This window comes from Protobothrops mucrosquamatus, unplaced genomic scaffold, assembly GCF_001527695.2.
Source record: "Protobothrops mucrosquamatus isolate PMUCROS unplaced genomic scaffold, P.Mucros_1.0 scaffold_199, whole genome shotgun sequence".
Taxonomy (NCBI): domain Eukaryota; kingdom Metazoa; phylum Chordata; class Lepidosauria; order Squamata; family Viperidae; genus Protobothrops; species Protobothrops mucrosquamatus.
The window spans coordinates 238,774-250,977 of NW_015386275.1; the positions used below are offsets into that span (position 1 = coordinate 238,774).

A 12,204-nucleotide genomic window follows, 5' to 3' on the forward strand; every position below is an offset into this window, starting at 1 on the left:
TTGAATTCTGAAGTCCCAGAGCAGTTTAATTTTATCATTTTCTATGACTTTCTCTATTTTATGATCCCACCAGTTTTTGCTTACAGGCAAATGATATTTCTTGCAGATCTTCCAATGCACCATTGTTGCTACTTTGTCATGCCGCTGCTTGTAGTCAGTCTGTGCAATCTTCTTGCAGCAGCTTACCAGGTGGTCCACTATTATTATTATTATTATTATTATTATTATTATTATTATTACTATTATTATTACTATTATTATTATTGCTATTATTATTATTATTATTATTATTGCTATTATTATTATTATTATTATTATTATTATTATTATTAATCATCGCATAGTCAGCCAGATGTTCAAACTGGATTTGGCATTTTTGTCTACCTATCAAGTCCTTACCAAGGACCTGGGATAGGCAGATGTGGATGTTTGATGGTATTACAGTTATCGTTGCAGGATGGAAGCAGTTCCTAGTAAGGCCGCCTTTTGCAATTGACTAATGGCGAATTTGTCAATGCCAATGGTGTTCAAGTGGTGCTCCAGTTGTTTTGGGATTGCACCCAAGACACCTATTACTATTGGTACTACCCTTGCTTGCCTTTGCCACAGTCTTTCTATTTCTATTTGTAGGTCTTTGTATTTTGTTATCTTCTCCAGTTCTTTCTCGTCTATTCTGCTGTCTCCAGGCACTGCCACATCCACTATCCAGACCTTTTTGTCTTTCTTATCGACAATTGTTAAGTCCGGGGTGTTATGTTGCTTGTCTGTTTGAATTCTGAAGTCCCAGAGCAGTTTAACTTTATCATGTTCTATGACTTTCTCTATTTTATGATCCCACCAGTTCTTGCTTACAGGCAAATGATATTTCTTGCAGATCTTCCAATGCACCATTGTTGCTACTTTGTCATGCCGCTGCTTGTAGTCAGTCTGCGCGATCTTCTTGCAGCAGCTTACCAGGTGGTCCACTGTTTCTTCAGCTTCTTTGCATAGGCGGCACTTACTGTCTGTTGCTATCTTCTCAATTTTGACTTTGTATGCATTTGTCCTTAAGGCTTGGTCTTGTGCAGCCAGAATTAGTCCCTCGGTCTCTTTCTTCAACTTTCCTGCTCTTAGCCATTGCCAAGTCTTGTTATTATCTGCTTTCCCAGCTATTTTTTTAATGTTGTTGTTGCTGTTGTTGTTGTTGTTGTTGTTATTATTATTATTATTATTATTATTATACATAAACATTATTTATGTAATGATTATTATCCTGATCTGAACAACTGAGATATTATCCCTGAAAGCTCAATGTTTATTAAAAACTGTATTTCACTTCAGTTACAGTTAATCCAAACTTCTGTTTATCCAATTCCATGTGTTTAGACAGTTCACTAATTTTTTACTGTATTAAGACTGCAAAGGTTTATATTCAAATACAAGCTCCAAAGCTACCCAAGTCATCAATTCAGCTCACAGAATAGTCCAAAGCACATATTCCAGTAGAGAGAAGTTCCTTGCAGATGAGCTCCAGCACGAATCCGAAAGCTCAGAAGACTAAATCTCTGGTCCCGGAGACCAACCCAGATTTGATCTTGTGACATCCTGGGGCACGTATATTTTCCTTTATTAGTGAAAGTGACCAATATCTTTTCTAATATAACATTTCAATGTAGTTCACTAGTTTTATTGAATGTGGCATTGCATATTAACGTCACCAGATTTAATGGTACATTACATTATATATTCCATTCTTATTTGCAGTTGCAACAGTCAATCTTTGGGCCATTCATTAAAATGTGATATAGAAACATTTCAAAAAATAACAATTTTAATAATATTGATTTTTTAAAAAATTACATATTTTTCTTATGATTGTAATGCTGCATAAAGTGCCTTGGAAAACAGTTACAACTACAAGCATAATTGTAATTAACATGTAAAATGTTGGTCAGTGATACTTTTGTTTTGATGAATAATTTTTTTGTTACGAAACAATTCCTAACTATTTTATTTTGTCTTTTGGGACAGTTTTTCCTTTTCAAAATGGTAATGTTGCCATGGTGACTGGAGGAATTAAAGGAATTGGTTACCATACTGTGAAGAATTTGGCAAGACTTGGAATGCACATTATAATAGGTATTACTGTTGTGTTAATATCTGTTAATTGCATGTTTTTATCCTGTTTATTCAATTCCTCCAGAAATATCTGAATAACATTTTAAATCTAGTAATTGCCCTCAGAAGAAGATTGCTTTGTAATGTAGAGGCTTGAAGAAGAATATTTAACACAATTAGGAAAACATTTAACTTATGGATATTGAACAGGTTTAAGAAGGATGCAATTGGAGAAGAAATATAAATACAGATATAAAAGAATTGTTATATACAGTTGTTTTGCTAGTGCAAAGTTCTATTTGGTAAGCAAAGAAAAATAATTGTTTGGAAAATGTAACTTTTTAAAATCAAAATAACATATAATTTGCATTTTGCAAGCATTTCTGAAAGTAATGATAAAATCATAAAACCAACACATTTGTTGAAATAGCACATATTGAAAAAATGTTCCAATTATATGTGTGTGTGTGTATGTATAATTAAAATATATTTTAAAAATCATTATATTCATACAAGGCGGGAAAAAGAAATGAAATCACTACAAAATAACAGAGTGACACCTTTATTAGGATCAATCAAATAAACGCAAAAGAGTGAGTTCTATTCTTCATCTACAAGACAATATCCTGTAAATCAGTGGTTCTCAACCTGTGGGTCGGGACCCCATTTGGGGTCGATCGACCATTTCATGGGGGTCACCAAGCAAGGCTGTCCGCCATTTTTTTTGTCCGCCATTTTTTTCCCCTTTTCCGGCAGGTGTCTTACCTCCCTTGGGCTGGGCCAGCTGGTGGTCGGCCTGCTCCGTCTCTGCCGCTTGCCAGCTACGCCTCAGCTGCCGCAGGGGGCAGAGCCACGCATGTGCGGCGCTCCCGGGCAGGGAAAGTCCTCGACTTACGACCGGTTGGGTAGTCCTTGACTTACGACCGGTTTAGTCCTCGACTTACGACCAGTTTAGTCCTCGACTTACGACCGGTTTAGTCCTTTACTTACGACCGGTTTAGTCCTCGACTTACCACCGGTTGGGGTCGCGGCATTAAAAAGGTTGAGAACCACTGCTGTAAATAAATACTTACTTACCTGTGAGGTGAGCTGGATTGAGAAAAAATGATTGGCCCAAGGTCACCTAGCTGGTTTTCATGTCTAAGGCGGGACTTGAACTCATGGTCTCCTGCTTTCCAGCCTAATGATGTCTTAACCATTAGACCAAACTACAAATATCACAACTGTTGACATCCAGCCTTCAGTCTATGAACTTCCCATCTTGTTCTTTGAGACTGGTCTGAGAAAACATTTTTTCTTCTTTTTTATTTTTATTTTTACTACATAATGTTAACAAGCTGTATCATCTGATAGACAATAAATTACATCACCTATCTTCTAAAGCTTTTGTATTTAGGCCTGTAATACAGCATGTAAAATGCTGTTTTAATCCTCTTTTCCTGACCTATTGTAAATTAGCAAAATAACGACATTTTACCTACTCAAAAAATCTCAAATGACTATAATTAAATACAAAGAATATGTTAGAAAAAAGTTATACTTCCCTTTGTTGTACCATGTTTTCCCAAATATAAGCCCTAGCCTGATTTTTTTGGGGTGGGCCTAATATAAGTCCTACCCCAAAAATAAGGCTGGGGTGGGCATGGCCAGCACAAGAAGTGGTGAGCACGCAGGGGCTGATGTGTCTGGCTGTAGCCCACTGGCCTCTTGGCACAGTGTAGGTAAGTCCGAGTGTGGAGGCAGAGGCGGGGGGGGGGGGAGGCAGGCCAGCCAGACATGCCGTACACTTTTCGCCCAGAGGGAGACTGGAAATTTCATCTACTTGCAAATGGGGCACATGGAAACCAAGCAATTCACTCTGTTTCCAAGTGCCCCAATTGCAAGCAGATGAAGTTTCCAGTGTCCATCAGTTCTCTGGGCAAAAAGTATTTGAGCGCCTATGGTGCTTGGAAACCGAGCAAATTGCTCAGTTTCCAAGCGCCCCATAGGCGTCCAAACACTTTTTGCCCAGATGGAGAAATGACAGAGACTGCTTGCAAAAGGAAAGAGTGTGGCAGGTGGAGAGAGGCAACAGGGAAGGCTGGTGCTGCCTGGTCATGGTGCAAGCCATGGGAGAGTTGGCGGAGGAGAAGGTGGAGGCAATTGCCGCCAGGCAGATGATCTGTGGGACAAAGAAGGTGGAGGCAATTGCCGCCAGGCAGGTGATCTGTGGGACAAAGCCTCTCCAGCAGCGGATGTGGCTGTTGTGCAGTGGTGGCAGAGCCTTTCACTGTCACTCACTGCTGGCTCCAAAATGACTGAGCCTCCCCCTGTTCTGTCCCCCGTCCGACCCACACCCCCCAACCAGGCAGCCAAGGCCTGAAAAACTACTCGGCACAGACAAAGGCAAATGAATTCCTTGGCAGCAACTGTGTAGCTGCCTGCCAAGCCTTTACTGATAAGACACAGCAAACAAAGATAACTCCACAATAACTTGCCAGAGAGCTTGCAACAGAATATCCATCAAAAATTGTCCGACACGAAACTTCACATGCCACACCCCTTGCTTATATAGCCAGTGGGGTGTGGCCCAGTGACTCAGCTGAACTATCTGGCACGACGTGTTCGCTGCTGCGCACGCTTATCCTTCCGACGCTGGCGTGGATCCAGCCAAGACGTATCCTCGTCGGAGTCCGATACACCTGGCTCCTGGCTGATCCCAGAAGCACCTGGCTCCTGGCCAATCCCAGAAGCACCGGGCTCCTGGCCAATCCCAGAAACACCGGGCTCCTGGCCAATCCCAGAAACACCGGGCTCCTGGCCAAACTCCTCGCTGTTGGAAGGCACCGAAGGCTGCACCAGAGGGGAAGGGCCTGGAGAGGGAGGCCTAGCCATCTCCTCTCCTTCATGTTCAGAGCCTTCCTCCTCTGATGAGAGGGACCCACTGGACGGAGCCACAACACCACCGCCCATCCTCCATAGTATGGCAATCTGGCTCAGGAGGGGAGTGAAAGGGAAGAGGCAGGCAGGCAGCCAGGTTATTGAATGAGGGGGAGGTCGCCAAGTGGGGAGTGGCCTGGCTGCAGGCACCCTGAGATAAGCAGGTGTGGAGCATGTGAGGCAGCTCCACCTCCTTCCCCACCTGCCTTGCTTGTTGCGACGGCACTGGTGTGGTGCACCATGCGGCCTGCTGTGAGTGGGCACAGAAGAAGTGGGCCAGCGGCCATACAGGCTGCTGGACGAAGCTGTTGGTGCCACAAGTTTTTTTCTTTCCGGTCAGACCGGTTTTTTTGGTTGATACACCTTGGTATTTTGACTGCTATACTGCAGTTCTACTGTTATAATCACTTTTGCCTTGCAGCCCCCCAAACTAGGGGCGTTAAGCAGGCTCAAGTCGCTACTGTGATACATTACAAATTCGAATTTCTTTTTTTTTGTTGACAAAGAGTTAAAGAGTTAAATGGGAGATTAGGATGGCCATTTCGAGCTCATTTTGCTCTCATTAGCTAGCCATACCCTTTATGGAATTCGAACCTGGGCAGCCTAGTATGCAGGCTGCCCAGGTTCGAATCCCATAAAGGGTATGGTTAGCTGATGAGAGCAAAATGAGCTCAAAATGGCCATCCTAGTCTCCCATTTAACTCTTTAACTGTTTGTCAACAAAAAAAGAAATTCGAATATATAAAGAGATGATATATTCATACTAGAAAGTTTCCATTGGAGAGTATAACACTTTTCTATATGTTATTAATTTATTTGTTTTATTGGCTAAGTATATCAGCCCAATAGAACTGCTTAGTTCTGCTTAATAGAAGTTGCTCAGAAAAAATAAAGGGATGGAATTTTAATAACAAAGTGCTTATTTAGTCATCAGCTAGGGAGCAAACTGAAAAAAGATATTCCATCAAGGTTATTAGTGGTTTTGTGCAGCTAAAATTAAAATAAAATAGGCTGTGATTGCTAATCCTTTTTATAACTCTTGAAATAAAAAAAAATCCTGCTAAACTTCATTTATTGTGTGATAAGTGATCTGAAGGTATAATATTTTGCATTATTTTATAGAAAAATTATGTGTTCATCAAAAAGTTGGTACATTTATTTTTCTGTTATTGGTTTGCAAAAGGATTATAGATCGATAATAATTTTTTATGAATCAGGATTTTCAAACCAATTTCAAGTGTGGTTTCAAGGTGGTGCCATTGCTAATTTTAATGATATTTCTCAATATTGAAGATTAAAATGTATAGACTGATTATAAGAAAGAAATAGAGTGAATTCAAATCAAACTGTGTTAGTACAGTAAATGACCACTCTTTTTTCCACACTTTGGTAGAGATTTTAGTAATTTAGTTTAAACTATGCCAATATGAAACTAAATGCACAAGAGTATTTAATGATCAATAATAATTATTAATGCACATTATGTAGTCTGAAATGACTATTAAGAGATTAAAGACTTCAATAAATAACTCACTCTGTAAACACTAATGAAAAAGATCAGATGAAAATCCCTTTCATGTACTCACTACACTATTTGGATAATAATTTTTTCCTTTGCTTAGACTGAAAAAGTGAAAAGATTTGATTTTATATCCATGACTCTTTTTAAACAGAACTGAATGGGAATGTCAATTTCCTGGATGATTTGTTTGATCTGCATCTGTTGATTATGATCAAATTGGATGTTTGTTCTGTACAACAAACAAATTGAACGTTTTAAAAAAGCATTATATGTCTGCTTTTTTCATTTGTAGTGCAAGATAAGATAAGATAAGATAAGATAACCTGTATTGTCATTTTTTTACTGTGGGCACAACGGCACACATCAAAAATGAAATTTAGTTGCCTGCTCTCAAAGTGAAACCATACTATGTACAACGTATATATGGAGATCTACCTGTAAATAGATATAATTGAAAAATGGATCTAATATGTAAGGATCAAAAAGATACATCCTAAGTACATTGTAACTTGTCAAAAGAGGACTATTACTGTATGAGAGACTAGCAAAATGGAAATAGGGATTCTTGCAAATTGCTTGGACAAGATCAGACTTATGGCTGCATTCTGTCCATGTTACATATGACAAAATACTTTTTATTGGGGGCCTGGTATTCTGATTAGTGTATATTGTATAGAAAGAAAGCTATACTTACATACTATCCTGATTGGTATCCTATATCCTGGATAATGCTGTATTCTAATTATGACACAAGCAGATGTTAATAGGACCAGGTTTAAGGACCTGCCTTAACTAGATCTCCCAAGAAAGCAGAACTCTTGAAGCAGGCATTGTTTCAACTGGAACTTTTATTGAGAGTTAGTGATAGCAGGAAGGCAAAGCAAGGTCTGAAGATTTTGCGCATGAAAGGTTACATCAAAATGCCCATTCAGGTCTCCTCTCCCCAGTGTCCAACTGTCCATTTGAAATCCAGCCAATCCATAGGTACTAAATTGTTTTGATAATCCCGTGATTAAGCACCCTTCTCAGATCCACCTGTAAAACACAAAAGAGGAAGGGGGAAGAGAAGAAAACAAACATATCAACCAGGTTTATCCAGAGCTTCATCCAGAGCTTTCCTAACAATGGGCCAGATGTTCTGCAAGTGATGTACCCATTCCTTGAGGGAAGGAATGGCAGGTTTGTTAGCAGGTAACTCAGGCATAGAGAGGAATGTTTGTTCATTAGCCACTTGGAAAGGAGTGAAACCGGTGCTAGAGTGCACCACATTGTATAGGCCACTTCAGCAAACAGTAACAAATCAGTCCAATTATCTTGTTGATAATTAATAAAACATCTAAGGTATTGTTCTAGAACAGAGTCCATTCATTCTGTCCCCCAATTTGTTTGAGGATGATGACTAATGACAGTCCTTGATCAGAACCCAGAAGATCCAGAAAGGCTTTCCAGAACTTAGACAACTCTATCCGATATTATATGCTGAGGGGCCCCATGTAGTTGATAGATATGCTACACAAACAATTTAGCCAAAGTGTTTGCAGTCGGGGTCTTCTGACATGGGATAAAATGAACCTGTTTGGAAAACAGACCCAAATTACAGTGTTTCTCGCACTTTCGGGGAGCTCCACAATAAAATCCATAGAGATCTCCGTCCAGGGTGCTGAAGGGCTCACCACCGGCTATAGCCCCAGCATTTTACCTTGCCTTCGTTTAGCGGCTACGCAGGTATGGCAACTAGCCACATAACTTTCAATGTCCTCTTTTAAAGAGGACCACCAAAATTGTCTTTTAAGTAAGTGGAGGGTCTTCACAAACCCAAAATGACCCTCTAGCTTTGAGTCGTGGCACACCTGCATAATCTTTAGTCTCTGATTCACAGGCACGTATAGCTTCCCACCAACCCAGGTTAAACCATCTTGCACTGAACAAAGATTTTTATGGGCCTGAATCCACTCATCGTCCTCCAGCACCTTTTTGAACTCCCCGGCCATTTCATTATCTAGAGAGCTCTTAGTCTGTGCTCTCATAGTGACTGGGGCCGCCAGCTGGTGTGGGGAAAATAGAGGCTTAATCAGTCCCGACTTCACAGTGTTATATTGTGGCATTCTTGACAAAGCATCAGTAAGGAATTTCCCCCCCCCCTGGAAAATAGTGGATGGAGAAGTTAAATGCTCCCCAATGAACAAGCCCCCTCCCATCAGAATGGCAGGCCCAAAAATAAATACATAGGCAGAAGCAATAAATTGTAAGCAAATCCTTTTGAGGGGTCCTGACAAAATCTTTGTAACATAAATTATTGCATTGGTCATTTAATTGGTCTTTCCAAAGAAAGTACAGGAGGAATGAATGATCATTCTTATCAATGGACTGCAGCTTCAGTCCAGAAATAGGATTATGAAGAATAAAAAATGGTTTGATGGGATATTTAAAAGCTTAGTATAAGGCCTTTTTAATAAAAGAAAGGTGCAGCATTGAAGGAGTCCTGGGACAAATTAATTCAATCAGTTAGGATGAAAGATACAATCCCTTTTTTGGCATATAACTAGAAGACTGGGAAAACCACTCCTCTCCAATTAACCAAATACTAACTTATGCTTGGGAGGAATAATTTAGAGCAGACGTGTCAAACTCCCGACGTCACGTGACGTCGCGCAACGTATCGGGACGGTTTTGCCATTGCCGGCAATGGGGTGGATGCGGCTTCCACGTGACACGTCCGGCCTGTGGGCCGGCAGTTTGACACTCCTGATTTAGAGGGTTATATTTGGACCCGGCTTGAGATTTAAATGAGATTAATCTGGACCAAACTCCTTATTGGCCTCCTGTTACAATACAATACAAGCTATACTGGCTGTTTGAATCCCTCAAGGTTAAAAAGACTCCCGGTGTTCTCCCTGAAATAATTAAAAAGAATTCTAGTTGATAGGCGCATATATTAGGATCCCTGAGCAAAACCCATTCCTTAGTAGCACTGAAGATGTTACTTAGTTTGGGTAATGAAATGACTGCAAGAAAATAACCAAGCTCGGAGATCATCAAGGACTTTTCATGAAACTTAAATATTTTTGGATACATTTTGTGAAGGCAAGGGAAGGAGTTAAAGTGCTGGCAAAATGGAGTCCACCAGATTACAAAGTCACTGAAGGGACTGAACAACAGTTACAGTCAACTAACCCATTTTAGTACATTATGCCATTTAGTAAATTTGCTTTTAATCATTTAGCACAATTTAGGTTAAAACACATTACACTGGTCTATGAGGAGAAAGCCTCAGAAATGAAAGTAGATTAATTTTATGAGAATTGGGTCACTAATAAAGGAAAATTAAATCCTGGGGAATAGAATAGAATAGAAAATAGAATAGAACAGAACAGAACAGAATAGAATGGGACTTTGGAGGTCTTCTAGTCCAGCTCAAGCGGGAGAACTTATACCATCTCAGACAAGTGACTGTCCAGTCTCTTCTTAAAAACCTCCAGTGATGGAGCGTCCATGATTTCTGAAGGCAAGCTGTTCCACTGGTTAATTGTCCTCATTGTTAGGAACTTTCTCCTTAATTCTCTTTGATCAGTTTCCAACCATTGTTTCTTGTCCTGCCCTCTGGTGCTTTGGAGAATAATTTGATCCCCTCTTCTTTGTGGCAGCCTCTCAAATACTGGAATACTGCTATCATGTCACCACTATTTCTTCTTTTCTTTAAACTAGCCAAACCCAAGTCCTGCAGCCATTCTTCATATGTTTTAATCTCCAGGCCTTGGATCATCTTAGTTGCTCTTCTCTGAACTTTTTCCAAGGTCTCAACATCTTTTTTTGTAGTATGGTGACCAAAATTGTTTGCAGTATTCTAGGTGTGGTCTCACTAGGGTTTTATAAAGTGGTACTAATACTTTGATTCTATGCCTCTGTTTATGGAGTCCAGGATTGTATTAGCTTTTTTGGCTGCTGCTGCACATTGCTGGCTTATAGTCGTGATCGTCCACTAGGACTCCAAGTCCCTCTCACAGTGTATTAATTGGCTCCAGTTTCCAGGTCAAAATTGCATCAAAATAATTCAAAATTACCAGGGGGATGTGCGATTATGCTCCATAACTGTTTTTCAAAATGTGATATAGCAATGAGAATGGTGCCACACCAATCATTATAAATTTATCTTTTTATTGATACCAATAACGTAACTTTTCATTCATTTATTGGTTTTTCATGTAACATTTTCATGCTTTGAAAAACTGACAAGCTCTAACATTAGATTAAATGACAAGGTTCCACTGTTGTAATCTGGAGTCCAGTAGCTCTGCCTTACTTTTAAGCAATTCCAAATCCCTGACCAGGTCATTTAGTTCGCTCTGTGAAATTAGATGTGGTTCAGGAGGAGCATACGGTGGGCTAAAGTTTAGGTCCGCTGACATCAATGGCCCCGAATCAGCTGCATCCTGTTCATCGTCTTTATCATTATCTGAGTCTAGAAAGTAGGATTCTGGTGGATCTGGAATTGGCAAGTCCTCACCGTGGGGTACAGGATGCAGTGTGGATGGAATGTTTGGATATTCCACGGTCCACTTCTTCTTTCTTCAGATCCCTTTTGCAATTGGGGAACCACGCAAAAATAGCAGTCGCTGCTATGATTGGCAGGTTCCCTCTACACCATTGGAACTGCAAAAGGCACGGACTTTTTCTTCTTGTTTAGCCAATGATGCAGATAAATTGCACATGTAATGCAACAATAATGAGGGGCCCAACTCTTGTCCTGATCCCCTATTTTACATCCAAAATATAGGTGGTATGTTTTTTGTCAACGTTCCGACTAATGAAACACTTCAAAGAACTTCCAGGCATTGTTTATCCTAAAAGCCTTTATTAACAGTATAACAGATTGACGGCACATCATGGATGGATGCCAAGATCTGAAGTCTCCACCCTAGAGCAGTTATTTTTGCTACCATTTTCCCTCCCTCTTTTGCTGTCATGAGTCACATTCTCCAACCAGCCTGGGGGGCAAAGGTTCACTTCCTTCTGAAGCCTGCGCGAATTGCGCTCTCTCTCCATTCTCATCTGAGTTAATTCTAAAAGTGCCAGACAGTTCTGCATATTTTGTCAAAACAAGAATATTCAATATTAGCAGCATTGACATCCGTCCCCCCTTACAAAAAGGATAGGTCCTGTATATGAACAAAAGCATATGTCAGGGATTATTTCTTGGTTTGTTGGGGTGTTTCGCATGAAACCTTTTGACGAGTCTGTCAGCTTTCACCTCACTGGATTTCACCCAGGTGGCTTCCGACAACGGGTATCCCTTCCATTGTACTAGGTACTGCAATTTCCCTTTAAAAATTCTAGAGTCAAGAATATGTTTCACTTCATAGTGGGTCTGTCCCGCAACTATGATGGGCCCGAGTGCCTTCTTAGGGGGAGGTCTTAAAGTGGAGCCCCGATAAGGTTTCAACAAGCTGCAATGGAAGACTGCGTGAATTCTCCCTAAAAGTCTAGGGAGTTTTAGTTCTATGGTGACCGGATTGATGATCCTTACTATGGGGAAAGGCCCCAAGAATTTTGGTCCCAATTTCTTGCTGGGCAATTTGAGGCGTAAATATTTAGTTGACAAATAAACCTTTTCCCCAACTTGGAATGTTCTTTGGGGAGCCCTCTTTCTATCAGCCTGCTTTTTATAG

General features: G+C 40.3%; 1 protein-coding gene across 1 annotated transcript in view; it reads left to right on the top strand.

The window, feature by feature from the left end:
- DHRSX (dehydrogenase/reductase X-linked) overlaps positions 1-12,204 on the top strand; it is a 308,329-nt gene that overhangs the window by 27,693 nt on the left and 268,432 nt on the right. Inside the window, exon 2 of the mRNA XM_015825462.1 lies at positions 2,011-2,118. Within this exon, the coding sequence (XP_015680948.1) occupies positions 2,011-2,118 (108 nt within the window). The remainder of the gene's footprint in view (positions 1-2,010; positions 2,119-12,204) is intronic.